Raw genomic sequence first — 18671 nt, forward strand, 5'->3', positions numbered from 1 at the left:
CAGTTTCCCTTTTAGTCCTTTCTTAAACAGGAAGATTCCAAGCCCCCACGACGATAAAGAAATTGAGTTTTCTTTATACTTTTTTTCACTTCCCAACTCTTTGCTCTTCCTCCTGCATGAGCTTGTGAAGGCTTACAGTCAAAATTCATATCTAAAATAAAGAGGGCTGCGAGAGAAGCTCATGTAATCCTACTCCTTAAATATCACTAAGACATCTGAGATATTGTTTAGATTGTGGACTCTTACTTTGACATGCCAGCATAGGTAGATGGACAGGCAAGCACATCAGATGTCACTGTTTGGCAGCTGATAAAAGTCAGTGGTGCTATAATACTAAGCACAGAGCCACTAGATTAGTCTGTGAGGGAAGAGGATGCCTCTTCCTTCCCTTCAATAGTGGGTTAAACCCAGCTGGCACCCTCTGGAACAACGGGTAAGTCCCATCTTTATTTCTGATACAGTTTTGGGTTTTGTTTTTGTTTTTTGTCCAAATCAGAGGAACGTGTACAAAGATGATCTTCACATAAAAACTCTGAAAGTCACAACATCATGTTATTATAGCAAGATACGACAAGAAAGTAACTTACTCGTTCCACTGAAACTGGAAGGCATTATAGAAAGGGTACAAGGAAGGATGGTTGTGTGTCAATATTCTTAAATCATCATTTTTCCTTGAAAAGGCATACTTGGTCTGATTATAATTGTGGTGATGTCCTAGAGCTTCAAAATATCCTCAATCAGTTTTTTGTGCAAGTCTGTGCTATACTAGAGATAGAAAGAAAAAAGTTAAGATTTTTAAAATAGAAACCTGCATAGTATTTTACTTATAAAATCTTTGTAAATTATTTAACATTATTTGGAATAAAATGATACTGTCATATAAAAGAATCTATTATAGAATTAAATTGTTGTACAGTAACTACAAACACGAAGAAAAGCTTTTCAGAGTTCTCTATTTGAACAACTGTATAAAATTTTGTTGAGACATGAGAACAATGAAACTTTTGAAAGAACATATTTTCAATTGAGCTTTGAAAAATAACAGTAATTGTTAACTATATAGGCTGATACCAAAATGTACAAGATAGTTGGATATCTTGAAAACATATGTAAAGGAGGGGACGTTTTGGAAAACATCTACTGGCTATTTGTTAAACAGTTTATTCCTTGCTATATGAAATGAATCTGAATAATTTGCCTTCCTAAAAAGGAATTTAAGAACCAAATTTGGATTCAATTCTGCAATGGAATGAATAAGACCATAACTACAAAACTACTTGCCCTGAAATAGAGTCCTTTTTTGAGATCTAATTAAAGCCTCCTTCTGGATGTTTTCCTCCAACAATTTAAAGGCCTAATATAGTTAATTACTAAAATGCACTCTAGTTGAACATGCTTGTGTTCATAAACTTGAAATTAAGGAATACATTGCTTTTTAAGTGTTCTTTTTCAACAGAATCTTTCTCTTGGCTGTTCAGTAGCATTTGTTCTTTCCTAAAACTACTAGTTTTAACTCTGAACTACATGAACAGCCTTGGGATGAAATTATTTGGTCTGAAATTTCTTCATTAAAAATGATACGGACTTCAGGATAGGAAATTAAACAATAAGATTTCATTTTGATGATGACAGTTTGGGTAACTTTATCAATTAATAGTTTGATTTATCATTATCTCAGAGTTGGCTTATACTATGTAAAATTAAATGTATTTTGGACTAAATTACCCGATATTTTGAATAAAGACAGAACCAATGTCACAATTCATAGGGCTAGTCTGTGTGTGTAATGTCTATATATAGTTCTGCTTAGATTTACCATACTAATGGAAGAAATCGGAGGCAAATAAAACCCTTCAAGGCTGATTTTAGGGGCAAAAGATTCATCTAAGGAAAATGGGGATAATAGGAAGTCAGAAGAACCAATGCAGAGCTAAGTAAGAGAAACGGCACCCATCTTTTCTGGCAAGGCATAACTAGCTTCATATTGCCTTACTTACTTCTGTACATCCTTGTCTGCCATTTTGAAAGAAAAAGTAAGAGAGGCTAAAACAGTTTTAAAATTAGTCAAAATATGTATGAAAAATAATAAAAAGTGAAACTCTAAGAGAATATCAACACCAAAAACTAGATAGTATAATCTAAAAATAACAGAAAAATTTATATATTGCACTGGAATACAGTCAGTAACATACATACACACAGAAAGATATATACACTCCTTAATTATCATCTAGTTTGGTACTATGGTCAATTTGGAATCAAGAAGAGAAAAAGAGACAGTGTGTTGAAAGGTAAAAAAATACACTCAAAATTGACAACAATGATTTATACATGTTCCCTCTACTTTATGAAATTCTGAAAGGTTGAAGGAGTAAATGCAGATGTTCATGTTCTTTATAAAAACGCATAGTGTTCCCCCTGATCTACCAATACATCATTCATCACAGATCACCAGGACATTTATTAACTGGTGTATTATTGGCTATTCATTAGTTTTCACGAGCAACAGGAAAAATTCAGATAGAATGGGAGCTGACATGTTAGATACTTAACAGCTAATAATTGAAATCAATAAATCTCTCTGATTAATGAAACTGTACCCTTTGGGCAAAAGCTTATCTTAAAATCATTAAATTTTCACCCTGAGCAAATCACAGAATTTCTCTTCCTAAGTAACCACTAGGCAAACTCAAACTTCCTGCTCCTTTATCTTGAAGGCCCTGAGCATGGTTTAAGAATTACCCAGAGGCAAACAAACATTAATGAATCCTTTTTTCTTGTTCTCAGGAGAAAAGTCATTTGTACAAAGACAGAGATAAAGGAAGCAGTCTAGAAGCCAGGAAAGGTCCACCTTAAGGTGACCTTGAAAGCATAAAAGGCAAAAAAAAAAAAAAAGCATATACGCTCCTAAAGATGTTAAACAAACAACACTGTTTTTTATGCAAATATTGTAACGGAATCATTTTCTCCTTTTGAAGGAACAATATTCTTCAAGAGAAGGCCACTCCATCAAAAACAGGAGCACAGTATTCCCAAGATCTCAACAAGGAGGGGCAGACCAAGGTTGCTTCTGATTCCTTGGGACCTTCTGTGATTCCAGGCTTGCCACCCCAAAGTCAGGACCCCACCCTTCCAGGAGCAAATCATTATAGTAATAAATTGCCTCCATCTTCCATATACCAGCTAAGCATGTTTAACTACGAACGTCCAAAACACTTCCTTCAATCCCAAAATCCATGTGGCTCCAGACTGCAGCCTCCTGGACCGGAAACCTCCAGCTACTCTAGCCAGACCAAACAGTCTTCCATTATCATCCAGCCCCGCCAATGCACAGAGCAAAGATTTTCTGCTTCCTCAACAGTGAGCTCTCACATCACCATGTCCTCTGCTTTCCCTGCTTCTGCCCAGCAGCATGCTGGCTCCAACCCAGGCCAAAGGGTTACAGCCACCTATAACCAGTCCCCAGCCAGCTTCCTCAGCTCCATATTACCATCACAGCCTGATTATAGTAGCAGTAAAATCCCTTCCAGTATGGACTCCAAGTAAGTGAATTTTTTATATTTATGACTATATACGGCATATACTGTGAGCTTTATCTGAGGAGTGTGGGGGTTATGTCCTTCCTTGTTCACTATTTACTATCCAAACAGGCAGTGCGACCTCAAGGGCTCTTTCATCATTCTCCTAAAACACCTTGAACCAGGGTGCTGGCAGTAAGAAATCATCTGACCCATTCCCTAGTGTCCACACTAAGACAGACCCAAATCACCTATTACCACATACAATTACTTACCTATTATTTTCCATCTTCAAAAAAAGATTTCAACATACCCAAGAACAGTGAACTATTCTCCCAGTTCTAAGTTAAGGTCCTCATGCTTTAAATTTAATCGCTCTAGTTCTGGGCTCAGCTGAGATGAAGAGCACCTGTCTGCTCTTCCTCAGATAGGATTTCCTCTCACATAAGCATAGGCTATTAAATGTCTTCTCAGTCTTAGTCTTTTCTTCCTATCCATTTTCCCCTCTGACCCTGACTATCCATTTGGTTAAAAAAAAAAAAAAGAGGCAGGATGGTTAATAAAAACCTGGGATTCAGATGCTGAAGTGTATGAATTTTCCTATGATCAGAAGAAAGGCTTGAATAGATAAATGACCTTAGGTTTCCCTTTAGTAATTAAAACCACACTTTGTCCAAATTGGTTCAGCTGATTGTTCTGTCTAAATAAAGAGAAGAATACCTGGAGCCTTATGCAAGCATGTACTACTTTCAACATCCTAAAACTATCCTAGGAGAACCTGATATGAATAAGGACACAGTGGTTGGGCTTTTTTTAAAACATGAACTGAATACTTTGTGCTTATGCAAACCTAGAGCTATCAGTTTTCCTATCCGTTGGCTGGTTAAAACACCAGAGAATTAAATCAGAGGCATCTGAAAAACTGTCTGATGGAATATGTTTTGTTGCAGGCTTATCAACAGATTTGTTGAGATTCTTGATAATTTCTCTCAGTCTTCTCTGGAGGCTAATTTTTCTAAAGATTCCTATTGTTGGTGACAACTCTGGAAACTTAGTTGAACTGACTACAGTAATCCAACCTGCAAAGAATACTTTACAACATTTTAAAAAATCAAAATGAAGAAAGCCAAAAACATTTATTAGAATCCTATATATACTAGGTTGAATCATTTGAAATGGCTGATATCAACTATTTTTCACCTAAAAAAACGGCATTCATAAGTCTGACCTAATATTTTTTAAAGATGCCTTTAAGAATTAAGAGCCCTCTTACTCTTCCCTCCAAAATTCCCATTATACCCATTATCACACATTATAGATTTTTCTTGTTACATTTTACCATGATCATTTTCCATCTAGCTTTCCATTATTTTCAGATTTCCTATATGAGCACTTTTAAATCCAAAATAACCTTTTCTGGGGGCCCTAAGCCAAGAAAAAAAAATAGTCAGTAAAATAAAATAACCTTTTCTTACTATACTATTTTTCTTAGTCTTTCAACCTTATTCCAAATATCTGCCCAGAAAAGAAAGCCACAAATAAATATTAAAGAACCTCAACCACATTCCTGGCTCTGTGCACAGAACTAAGAGAAAAAGGCAAAAATGGAGAGTATAAGAAATAAGTATAGGAGGTCCCCAAACCAGAGATCAAAGATACAGCTTTAGCTGTTCCATTTGCAGCAACCACAGATAACTCTTTTAATCTTCCCACAGCCACTTGATACCCATTCGGTGTCCAGCTGCACAGGGTGGAAAGCTCTGGCCCTTTGAACATTTGTGCACAGCTCCCTCATTGTTATGGTGGGCTTAAGTTTGCCCTGCGCTCGAAAATAATCCCTTGGATTCTGACCTAGATTGCTCTGAAAGCTTTATTTAGCTTTTCATCAGTAGGAAACCCTTAAGCAAACATTTTATTCAGTTGATCAAATCACAGACGGGATATTGAGAACTCTAATTCTAATTATTCCATTCAAAAAGCCTGCTGTGTGACACTGAGCATGTGTGCCTTACCTGCTCAGTGATTCAGTTTTATGATTTATAACAAAATTAAGGATTTGGCTGATTAATGATAGGGGGAAAAAGACCTATAAAGCAGCGTGCAAGAATAATATTAGTTTATAAAAATGAGCACATATCTAGTCTTAACACTCAGGCCATCTAAACTGAGAGGGGAATTCAGTGAATAAATTGACTAGGTCACATACACATCAGTGATTCTCAGGCTTGGTTTTGATAATCCTTCAGGATTTCTCAAATACACTGCGTTATACTATGACAGTCTAAAAACAAAATTATTTAATTCTAATTCACTTTAACAAACATGTGACTTTTATAAAGATGGTAGGCTAACATTAAAAAAAAACAAAAAACAGGCTTTGGAGTGCCTGAGTGGCTTAGTTGGTTAAACGCCCAACTCTTGGTTTTGGCTCAGGTCATGATCTCAGGGTCATGAGATCCAGCCCCACATCAGGTTCCACACTCAGTACAGAGTCGGCTTGAGATTCTCTCCCCTTCCCTCCTCCCTCTGTCCCTCCCCTCGCTCACTCTCTCCCTCTAAAACGAATAAAATGAAAAATAAAATCTTAAAAAAATAGGTTATTATAACTTCATATAGTTAGAATAATAGATCTATAAGACCAAAGGAATTTTACCACTTTGACATGAGAATTCAACCTTTAAAAAAAAAAAAAAAAAAACCACACAAACAACTCACTATTTCTTTAAACACTTGGTCTGGCTATTTACTTAACAAATCAGGCTTCAGTTACGCATTAATTTAGACAACCCTGAAGACCTGAAATGTAAGGAAGAGAAATGTATACTATCAACTTGCAATACAAAGCATCTTGAATACAATTAAAAACCCATTCATTCAGCTAATAGAGTAATGCCTATACCAAAACTCCATGTTAGTGAAAATAAATATTACAATGGTAAGTAATAAGCCATCCTTTTTACTTCAGAATGTTTACAACCTAGAGATTACTAACCAAGTCCCCAAAGCCTGCAAGAATTCAAACTCTGGCTCCTCTCAGGAGAGATACATTTCCACTTAGCTTATAAGTTCTTTTAATGACCCTTGAGAATATCCGAATAGGAACAAGTTGGAAAAGAGATCTAGGCTGCCTCATAATGGTAAGTGGAGAATGTTTATCATGATAATGCTAAAATATTCACTAAGGGCAGTGACCAGTTACCCTGCATTACACAGATATAAGCACACACCTGCAGGGCCCTTTAATGAACAAACTAGGCGAAATATGAACAAACAACTGTGGAAGTGTGAGTTCCCTAACAAATGTAATAATACAGGAATCCCTAAATACTAAGCCTGCACTCCGTCACAATCAACAGGGGAACTCGGGGAGGGGTAAGAGCATTTTTCAAGATAAAATTTAGGATCAGAACTTGAAATACAGATTTAAACCAAACTTTTCAACTGCTATTCAAATTTGTTTTCTTTTTTCCCCAAAACCCTCTTTGTGCTCAGATTACATTTCTTCCTCCTTCCTCTTCTAATCATTCCTTTCTTTCTCTAAAAATCACTTCAGCAATGTTAAAGAAACCATGTTACTGTAAAAGCTATTTGTTACATAGTACCACACTTGAATTGTATAAAACAGGAAATTAAAAGGAACTGGAAATTAAAAGGAAAGCCAGACTACGACAACTGTACACTCCATTCAAAGCAACAGAATATCCACTAAATACCAGTGGTTACATTGGCAAATGTTTAGCAATCAGCTCTGGAGAAAGGAGCTAGGATTTGTGGTATTTACCAACTCCCCTGGTGTACATACTCCCATCACCACCAATTTCGCACTATCAACATGAGATCACAGGGAGCTGAGAACAGTATCCACCCATAAAAGAAACTTACCAAATTCAATTTTAAGACTGGAAGAACTCTCTTGGGGTGCCTGGGTGGCGCAGTCGTCAAGCGTCTGCCTTAGGCTCAGGACGTGATCCCGGCGCTATGGGATCGAGCCCCACATCAGGCTTCTCTGCTATGAGCCTGCTTCTTCCTCTCCCACTCCCCCTGCTTGTGTTCCCTCTCTCGCTCGCTGTCTCTGTCAACTAACTAAATAAAATCTTAAAAAAAAAAAAATAAGACTGGAAGAACTCTCAAGCTGCCAGTAACTAGACTTATACTCTCACTCACTTCTTTAGGGAAGATCTTCGAGGAAGGACATCCTCCTTATGCCTAATCTAATTTGTTCCTCCAGCCACTAAATTTTAATTTGCTAAGACTTAAAAAAAAAAAAAAAAAAAGCTGGTAACCATTCTTTTTTTTTTTTTTTTAAAGATTTTGTTTATTTATTTGACAGAGATAGAGACAGCCAGCGAGAGAGGGAACACAAGCAGGGGAAGTGAGAGAGGAAGAAGCAGGCTCACAGCAGAGGAGCCTGATGTGGGGCTCGATCCCATAACGCCGGGATCACGCCCTGAGCCGAAGGCAGACGCCTAACCGCTGTGCCACCCAGGTGCCCCTGGTAACCATTCTTATTAAATCCCTCTTGACTATTATTAGGAAATTGGTATTTTTAATAATACTGATATTACTAAGTGGTAGATTCAACCTATCTAAAGGTGACTGACAAAATGAGGTCAATTCATAGTACTACATCCTTCTCTGAGGATCTTTTTTAAAAATCTTTTTTCTGGGATGCCTGGCCGGGTGAGTCAGAAGATCATGTGACTCTTGATTTCAGGGTCCTGAGTTCAAGCCCCACATTGGGTGTAGAGACTACTTAAATAAATAAAAACTTTTTAAAAAAACTTTTTTCTTTTTAAAGCTATCAACAACCCTCATTTAGCCAACCTGTAAATGCTAAACCATCCCAAAGCGCAAATGCTAAGCCTGCCCCAAGGACTCCTGACCATGAAATACAAGGATCAAAAGAAGCTCTGATTCAAGATTTGGAGAGAAAGCTAAAATGCAAGGATAGCCTTCTTCATAATGGAAATCAAGTAAGCAAAATGTCTATTTTGCACAAAAAGCCAATTAAACTACACAATCTAATCTCAGATAAGAAAGTTCTTTCTGTCTCACAGATCTATGTCCATATAATCTGCAAGGGACAAGATTATCTAAAAAGAGGGACTATTTGGATCCAATACCACATACTATGCATGAAAACACCTCTTGGTTTTCAGCAGTAAAAGAATGACACAAAAGAAGTAAAGAATGTAAAACCATGTAAAAAAATGAAGCAAGAAAAGAAAAAGAAATCTGAATGATTTAATGAAAATTTTGTTTTAAGCATTACTCCTCATAAAATATGTTTAATGACCAAATAACCAATAGGGAATATTCTCAGTCAACTTCTTCACATACTTTGGTATATACTACTGATGGACACATAGCTATGAGATTTATGAGATAACTCTTCTGTACCCACTATATTAGTCACTTATCTCTGCAACAGCATTAAATGCCTTAAATCCAAATACATTTAACATACCGGTTGCACTGCTTTCAACCAGAAATTAAATCTGGTATTCAGTGTTCATTTAATAAAAGTTATTTCTCCATGTCAGACTATGCAGTACTATATTCAAAAATGGAGCCAATGAGAACATGCAGAACAGAAAGGAAGGTGAAGAATTTCCCCTTACTTGGGATATCCTTACTTAAGGGTGATTAGCCTGCCGTTCCCAGGAGCAAGAGGAAAACAGATGAGGGAAGTGGCACTAGGATGAAAGGGAAATGCTTTGAATGAAAACGAAGTTTTAAAACATAGTATATATCTGTAATTCAATAGACAGAACCATACTTCTTTGGTATAATTTTGTGGTTTTAAGGTAAAGGTACACTCACAACTTTTATTAAATCTCATTGCTGTCTCCTTAATGATTGCTTTAAAGCGGCTAACATATGAGGAGAAGATGGCTCGCAGATTGCTAGGACCACAGAACGCAGCTGCTGTGCTTCAAGCTCAAAACGACAGCGAGGCACAAGACTCACCACAGGTAAATTATAATAATCTTTACCTAAATGGAGTAGTTTTCTTTCATGTGATTTATAAATGTGTTTTTCCAAATCCTCATAAATACAGCTTGAAGCAAAAGTCAATCACTTCCATGCTCCATTAGGTATAAAAAGGAGAGGCCACGATGAGCTAAAATAGAGAGAAACTTAAAATCTTACCCCATTTTCTGGTGTACTAATATCAGCATATGAAATGTCACAAAGACAAAACACCAGAAGGCTAACAGTGTCGCTTTTCATCTGGACATTTAGGGGTCTGTTACACCTACAACTCTTTTTCCAATGTCAGCAGGGATAGAGAATTTATGAGTTGTAAATCTTTAATAGGACAGAAGTTAAAACTCTGAGCCAAAGTAATTATAACCTTTTCCCATAAGCTATTAATCATTTCAATGTTTTAAAATACAATTGTGGAACTAATGAAATATCCAATTCCCTTTGTTTCTGTATTCAAAAATGCTTACTTAAAACAAAACAAGGAACAATTAAAAAAAAAAAAAAAAGCCTTGAGTAATGGTCTAACATTAACAAAAGGACCCTTTCCAAGAACAGATAAACTTTATGGAAGGCATAAAGTGAATATCCCACAGGCTTGTTTCCGATCAATTTCATTCTAACAAGTAAACTTAACCCTGAAGAGAAACACAGAGGTGAACAAACAGACTGAACTTTACAGCTGTCCTCCTTCTGTAGCTACCTCTCATTTCTTGTCAAAAATTCCTAAAGAAACGGAAAGCCAAAGGGATGAAACTGGGCACCCAAGAACTCCAAGCTCCTAAGCACAGGAAACTGAAAAAAGGATTTTTGTTTCTATTAAATGCAACTACTAAAAAGGATGGAGCAGGATCTAACAGTGCAACTAATTAGAAAATTAAAACAGAATTTGACTGTCTCTTTGGCTACTCAACAGTTCATATATTCATCCAATTAAATATTTTATATGGAGCACCTACTGTGTGTTGGGCTCTGGACTGGTACAGATTACAGCAAGATGATGTGAAACTATCTCTATTAGTAGGAGTAACTCAAAACAATGTTATATTGATGGCTTGTGTTATAAATTCAGTGAATGATTTGGAGGGCAAGGATCTATCATTTTTCTTATTCATTCTTTAAAAACATTAAAATGAAGGGGATGGTACCAGCAAAACATACCATTATGAAATCAGAAAAGATAAGTCTTAGGGGTTTTTTTTGTATGCTTCAAAAACTCTAATAATCCAAAATGTCATCAGGGTACATAAAACTGAAATGTTACACCTCTGAATATGAATATATACATACACCACTACTATAGGAAACACTAAAAACTTAATTTGGTTATTTTGGGTTTAATCAGATTATTTTTATTTTTTACCAAAAACTTAGTTGATTTGATAATTTTTTTTTGACATGTTGCTTAGAGAACCTTAAGACTGGCCAAAAAATTGTTAGAGTTGTAAGAATTTTAAAATGACCAAATATGGGGCGCCTGGGTGGCACAGCGGTTAAGCGTCTGCCTTCAGCTCAGGGCGTGATCCCGGCGTTATGGGATCGAGCCCCACATCAGGCTCTTCCGCTATGAGCCTGCTTCCTCCTCTCCCACTCCCCCTACTTGTGTTTCCTCTCTCGCTGGCTGTCTCTATCTCTGTCGAATAAATAAATAAAATCTTTTAAAAAAATAAAAAAAAAATAAAATGACCAAATATATTAAACATATTCACACCAAAATAAATTTGTACTCAGATTTGCTGCACTGCTATATAGATGTTTTCCAGATATTTGGATATGGATATATTTTTCACTAGTCTCCACTACTGTGCCAAACACAGTAAAACACATAAAATAAGCACTAAGCTTTGATCAGTTAATTAATTATGATTTCCATTGATTTCTGGTTTTATTCTCAAATGGAAATAATTTTCTGGTGCTCAAATATAAATCCTAAAAGATGTTTGCTTAAATATACCTTTGTTAAGCAGGAAGTAATTAATGTTGTTTTTTCAAACATTCTCATAGCTGTACACATATCTTCCATGGTGTCCACCAAGATTTTGTGCCATGAGGTAAAAAGAGAAGTATTTTCCAGCCTAATATGTGTTCATTGCTGTTGATGCACTTTTCAGCAGTGGGCAGAATACCCTGTATCAACTGCCAACACAAGTGACTTCATGTCTATTCCTGTTTTACTAAAGGACAATCTGTACTATGTGTTCCCATTTCAAATACACCAGGCGGACACATCACCCTTTGTTGTAAAATAGTCATATGAAAAATGAACCACCAGGAATTCTAAGGCTAATTTTTATATAAAATACCTGTTGAATAGTCCTATTAATTCTGGGGATTTCTTGCTAAAGTATTAGAAGGTGAGTGCATTCTATTTTAGTTGCTTAAAACAGTTAACCCTTGAACAACCCAGGAGTGAGGGGTGCTAAGACCCCTATATAGTTCAACTTCACATATAACTTCTGACTCCCCGACGACTTAACTATTAGCCTACCGTTGACCAGAAGCCTTACCAATAACTGATCAGCACATATTTTGGACACTACATGTATTACATACTATATTCTTAAAATAATCTAGAGGAAAAAGATGGTGAGAAAATATATTTAAAGTATTTACCTTTAAAAAAAACTCACATATAAGTGAACCTGTGCAGTTCAAACCAGTGTTGTTCAAGGATCAACTGTATATAGAATTAACCATGACTGCACATATACAGTCAATAAAGAAACGTTCAACTTCGACTACTTAATTCTGCTTCATTTCAAGCTAACAACCACATTAACATTCTCACTTTAATTTCAAGCAGCACAACTCAGAACATGCACGACTGCAAGTTCCTACATCACAAGTAAGGTAAAAAAAAAAAATTTCTCATTTACTTCGCTACCAAAAATATTTTCAGCTTAAAAATGTAATATTTAGGGGCGCCTGGGTGGCACAGCGGTTAAGCGTCTGCCTTCGGCTCAGGGCGTGATCCCGGCATTGTGGGATCGAGCCCCACGTCAGGCTCTTCTGCTGTGAGCCTGCTTCTTCCTCTCCCACTCCCCCTGCTTGTGTTCCCTCTCTCGCTGGCTGTCTCTATCTCTGTCGAATAAATAAATAAAATCTTTAAAAAAAAATGTAATATTTATAAAGCTTTCAAGCCTCCTACACCTATTATAAAAAACAATGTGAATTTTCTAATGTCTGAGAGGGTGATCAAAATTTTTATCTGTTAATTATCAGAACTATCTCAAATGCAGTTTTTTATATGTTTTGGTCAAATAAGCCAGGACCACATGTCCATATTAAGCAACTTTTTCATGATAATTGAAACCCAATTCCAATTACTAAATCATTGCACATGGTAAGAACTGTCCATGGGGTATTCTGCATTTTAATCACTTTCTTCATCAATTTATAGCACTGTACAAAAGACACAAGATGTGTAATTTGTACCAGATGTTTTTAAGTTGCTACCATTTCTAATAGTCATTAAATATGCCATGTCCTAAGGCCTCTCTCTACTGTTATTACACTAACACATAAAACAGTATAGACTCTGGGGGTTCCAATACAACGGCTTAACTACATTTGTGTAAAAGGAAGAACAATGACAACCTTCCTGCAGAGTGATTATTAAAATATTTTTGTAGAAGTAGATCATCTTCAAGGGGAACTTTGAATGAACAGGATGCAATCCAGGAGAAATTTTACCCACCTCGTTTCATTCAAGTGCCAGAAAACATGTCAATTGAAGAAGGAAGATTCTGCAGAATGGATTTCAAAGTAAGAGCTCAAAAATTTTGGAGGAAAATTAACAAGATACTATGTTTTGAAACATGTCCTCTTCCTCTTCATCACTTGCTACACACCTGGGGCACCTGGGTGGCTCAGTTGGTTAAGTGTCCAACTTTTGATTTCGGCTCAGGTTGTGATCTCAGGGTTGTGAGACTAAGCCCCATGTCATGCTCTGCACTGGGCATGGAGCCTATTTAATAGTCTCTCTTCCCCTCTGCCCCTCCCTGCCCCTCTAACAAAATAAATAAATAAATAACTTGCTGTACACCTTAACAAGCAACGTGTATAGTGGATAAGAACAAAAATTCTGGAGCTAAGCTTACCTGGGTTTGAATCCTGGCTCTGCCACCATCCAGCTGTATAACCTTAGATAAGGTACTTAACCTCTGCTTTTTGTCTCATCTGGAAAATGGAGTAACAAATGTACCTACCTTATAAAGTTGTTATGAGGATTAACCAAGTAAACAGGCATAAGGTACTCACAATAGTGCCTACCTCCTAATAAATACATTAAGTGAAGCTACCAAAACAATAGGATCTCTAAAGCAAAATGCCTCTTTAATTCTTCTCCATTAAGAAATTCAAGCCAACCTGCTCGCTTGGCCTAGAAAAGTTCTTCAAGCTAGAAGAGATCTTTAGAAAGACCTACATTTTTATTATCCTCGTTTTGGAAACCTTTTCTTATACAATGTTTTTCTGGATTCCTTATGGATGAAAGTATATGGATTTAACTGTTAATATTTATAGAAAAACACTTAACAAGCTGGCATTTAAACAGTAGAGTTACAGTTCAGGAGCACTCTGCTTTGGTAAAGTCACTCATTAGATCACCAGTCATCACATGTTATATCCCTCTGGGACTTCATTTGCAGTCACCATTATTGAAAAAAGCCACAGGACTTCATATTTCTTGTGGAGTCCTAAATAACATTAATTAATGTTCCAAATAAAGTAGTTGAGAGATCTTAAGGAGCGTGAGGTTACATACAAAAGGGTTAGATGAGGCTTGAGGTAGTCTGAAAATATTAATTTCAAAAGTTTTAATTGCTGGGGTGCCTGGGTGACTCAGTTGGCTAAGCGTCTGCCTTCGGCTCAGATCATGATTCCAGGGCCCTGAGATCAAGCCTCGCATCGGGCTCCCTGCTCAGTGGGAAGTCTGCTGGTCCCTCTGCCTCTGCCCTTCCCCCTGCTCATGCTCTCTCTCTAATAAATAAATAAAATCTTTAATAGAAAGTTTTAATTTCCGGGGCACCTGGGTGGCACAGCGGTTGAGCGTCTGCCTTCGGCTCAGGGCGTGATCCCGGCGTTATGGGATCGAGCCCCACGTCAGGCTCCTCCGCTATGAGCCTGCTTCTTCCTCTCCCACTCCCCCTGCTTTGTGTTCCCTCTCTCACTGGCTGTCTCTATCTCTGTCGAATAAATAAATAAATCTTTAAAAAAAAAAAAAAAGTTTTAATTTCCACTGTTTTTGTTAAAAAACTGTTGAAACCAAATACCTTTTTAAGCTCTTCCTTTGCATTTTGAATCACAAATCCACTCAGATACTGGAATTATTAAAATTTGTAAATAGACAAATACGTTCCAGTGATGATATAATTTAAAATTCTGTCATCTCCTTCTCGTGTTTTCCTTTCCAGGTAAGCGGACTGCCAGCTCCTGATGTGTCATGGTATCTGAATGGAAGACCAGTTCAATCAGATGAGTTTCACAAAATGATAGTGTCTGAAAAGGGTTTTCATTCACTCATCTTTGAAGTGGTCAGAACTTCAGATGCTGGTGCTTATGTGTGTGTTGCCAAGAACAGAGCAGGAGAAGCCACCTTTACTGTGCAGTTGGATGTCCTGGGTAAGCCTTCAAAGAGATCCTCAAGAGTTCCTTAATATCCAGCAGCATTTTTAAAAGCAAGTGTTAAAAAAGAAAAGCCCAGATGATTTCATATTTAAGGTTAATGTCTACACAACCCAGGAGAATGCCAATTTTTACCTAAAAGTCACAGCGTGGTGGGGGAGAAGGGGAGGAGCATTTTTGAGGGGAAACTCCATGAAACTTCAAGGACAGACCTACAACCAAAGCTTTTCAGGAAAAGAAATAAAGAACTGGTACAATTTTGGACAAAACAAATAAGGCAGTATAGGTGACCCTTGAACAAGGGTCTGAACACCACATGTCTACTTGCATGCAGATTTTTTACAACACACTACTGTACATTATTTTCACTTCCTTATGATGTTTTAAATAATATATTCTTTTTTCTGGTTTACTTCACTTTAAGAATACAGCATATAATACATGTAACATACAAACTGTGTGTTAATTGACTGTTTATATTATCGGTGAAGCTTCCAGTCAAGAATATGCTATTAGTAGTTGAGTTTTTGGGGAGTCAAAGTTTCATACAGATTTTTGACTGCATGTGGTGGGGTGGGGGTGCTCCAACATCCCGCATTGTTCAAGGGTAAACTATATAAGCATTTCTAGATGTAACTGAAGGATCTTAAAGTGGAAAACATTAGTCTAATCATTTCTCTGGTCTATATCCAAAATAATCTGATTCTTATTTTTACAGAATCGTCATGCTTAAACATAATTTAAAATTAAGGAATAAATAATAACTTTTAGCCTTAGACTATGTTCTTTTTACTACAAACCACTCTCTAATCATAACAAAAACATGCCTACTTCCTTAGAAAACAGGTATAGCTAAACTCATGTCTCAAATTTGTCTTCAGTAAGGCAGTTTCTTATAAAACTTATGTACTGTTTTAAAATATTACAATTTAAGTGCTTTAAATATATATTACATTTGTAATGGTTTAAGCCATAGTAAAATGCAAAAAAGACACCTGGCTACAATTCACTGTTGATTATATAAAATTTTGATTAAGTTAAAAGACAGACAATTTCCTTGAGCTTGCATTCTACTCAGATCAGTGAAAAATCTTTAAGATTATTCTATAATAATGGGCCTCAATCTAAGAGGAAAAGTAGTGATCTGGGAATCAAAAAAAATCCAATTCAGGTGATTAAGTTTAGGGCAAGTATTTTTGTGCCAATAGCTCCAGAAATACTATAATATTAGAGCTAAAAGAGGCCTTGGCAGGTATCTGTCCAATTTCATTTCTCCTTCAGAAAAGCTAGGGTTACAGTAGTATATCATTCCCTCTTTTCCTTCAGGTAATTAAAGAAATGACATAACAATTATAGATATTTGTATACTATTTTACAGTTTACAAAATGCTTCTTCATTCATTATCTCAGCTGATCCTCACAGTAGTTTTGAGTACTAGTGGTAGACAGAGCAGTCACTATTACCTGTATTTATTTTATAATGGATTTTCTATTTATCTATTTTACAATAGATAAAACTGAGCCTCAGAGAACTAAACAAAATTTTCCCAATTTGGCATGGCTGGTGGGGCAAATAGAGAATTTGAACCTAAGCTGTCTAGTCTCGCCACCACTCATGATGCCTCCTTATTGAAGAGACATAAATGAGAATGTAACTTAAATTCTTTGAATGAAACATGACTATAAATTCAACGCAACATTACATTCCTGTTTTCGAACTCAAATTGGTATAATACAAGAGTACTGCCGTATGTTCTAATGCTAAAGATAAAGTTTCCGATCTTCTTGAGTTAGTGTTTTTTAAAACTTTTGTATCAACATACGAATTTCATAATACCTTGGTTTGACTTATTTTCTTTTTATAATATTTCAAATACTTGAATTTTTTATTAATATGTAGCAAAAGAACATAGAAGAGCACCAATGTTTATCTACAAACCACAGAGCAAAAAAGTTTTTGAGGGAGACTCAGTGAAGCTAGAGTGCCAAATCTCAGCTGTACCTCCACCAAAGCTTTTCTGGAAAAGAAATAATGAAATGGTACAATTCAACACTGATCGAATAAGGTAGGATAAGTATTCTTAGACATGACTTAGTTTATTTGGATGAATCCAGCTGTACTTGAAATGCATTACAAATGGCATGCGTTTGTAATCTCACTTCGGCTAGTTTTTAAAACATGTACAGAAATACAATAAACCTCATTAACCCCGATTCCACTAATCAAAAATTTAAGGCATAAAGCTAGGATTTACCTTTTTACTAACAATAAAGAAAGATGGCTCAAGGAAATGATGACACAAATGAAATTAAGGGGGGGGAATTAAACACAATAAAACCAATAGCTATTTGGCATTGACTAGGTACATTCTCAGAATTTCCAAATGCTTCGTTTTCTTACAGTCTAACCCTCTGGGTCAGAGGCATCATAAATAAACTTTCACAGGAAAATTAATAACTACATTGCATTCTTTTATTATTGTTTCTTTTCAGTTTATATCATGATAACTCTGGAAGAGTTACTTTACTGATAAAAGATGTAAACAAGAAAGATGCTGGGTGGTATACTGTGTCTGCAGTTAATGAAGCTGGAGTGACCACATGTAACACAAGATTAGATGTTACAGGTATGTCACGCTATCAACCGAACGACTTAATCAGAAAGATTTAGTAAGAAACACAAATCCCAGCAGAATATAAAATTAATCAATTCTGACTTTTTTTTCTGTTTCTGTCTGATACTGAATACCTAGGGCAACGCATTTGTTTAGAACAGGTTTTCTGAATTAACCTCTTTTTGATCTATTTCAGTTCGTCAAAACCAAACTCTTCCAGCTCCTAAGCGGTTACGTGTTCGACCAACTTTCAGCAAGTATTTAGCACTTAATGGTAAAGGTCTGGATGTGAAACAAGCTTTTAACCCTGAAGGAGAATTTCAGCGTCTGGCAGCTCAATCTGGACTTTATGAAAGTGAAGAACTTTAATGAGGTTACCAACATTGGAAAACACAACAACTAGATTATTAGTATTATATTCAATTAAATTTTTAAAGTAAATCCAGAGCTGTATTAACAGATTATGGCTTTAATTAGGTAATATAACTAATATATATTTATAATATTTATCCTTTGACTCTTACACATTCTTCTTCTCTGGTTTGCAAAGCCCGTGGAAAATCTGAGCATATGGGTTTGTAATTGTAGAACACTATCTTAAAATGTGAGATTTTAACATTTAAGTCATACACATTTAACAATTACAGGATATGAATTAATATCAACTTTTTAAGCACATCTAATGCTTGTAATAAGGTTTACTGGTACTGCTTTCTAAATACTGTTTTACCCATTTTCTCTTATAGGAATACTAACATGGTATAGTATCTGAGTGTTCCATAGTTCAATGTCAAAAGAGAATAAAATTTCAATTAATTAAAACAGACTGTCTTCTCTTCACAAAAGTCTAGATCTTTAAAATATAACTTCTCGTTTTTATATACTATACAACACTTAGCCAAACCTAAGAATAACAAGTTCCAAA

The 18671-nt window shown here is 36.0% G+C and overlaps 1 protein-coding gene across 4 annotated transcripts; it reads left to right on the forward strand.

The window, feature by feature from the left end:
• The first annotated feature begins 339 nt into the window (after positions 1 to 339).
• Positions 340 to 18398, forward strand: MYOT (myotilin). Of its 4 annotated transcripts, none has more exons than XM_019803239.2 (10): positions 340 to 433; positions 2979 to 3542; positions 8317 to 8491; positions 9389 to 9493; positions 12307 to 12356; positions 13139 to 13271; positions 14921 to 15128; positions 17032 to 17197; positions 17625 to 17758; positions 17943 to 18398. In XM_019803239.2, exons 2-10 carry the CDS (start codon positions 3190 to 3192, stop codon positions 18113 to 18115), a joined length of 1497 nt encoding a protein of 498 aa, XP_019658798.1. In that variant the 5' UTR covers positions 340 to 433; positions 2979 to 3189; the 3' UTR covers positions 18116 to 18398. The 4 variants fall into 4 exon arrangements, with proteins under 4 accessions (XP_019658798.1, XP_034511951.1, XP_011227567.1 ...); XM_011229265.3 differs by having other exon boundaries at positions 353 to 433; positions 12310 to 12356; XM_034656061.1 differs by having other exon boundaries at positions 425 to 433; positions 2979 to 3063.
• The last annotated feature ends 273 nt before the right edge of the window (positions 18399 to 18671 follow it).

Source organism: Ailuropoda melanoleuca, chromosome 3 (assembly GCF_002007445.2).
Source record: "Ailuropoda melanoleuca isolate Jingjing chromosome 3, ASM200744v2, whole genome shotgun sequence".
Lineage (NCBI taxonomy): Eukaryota > Metazoa > Chordata > Mammalia > Carnivora > Ursidae > Ailuropoda > Ailuropoda melanoleuca.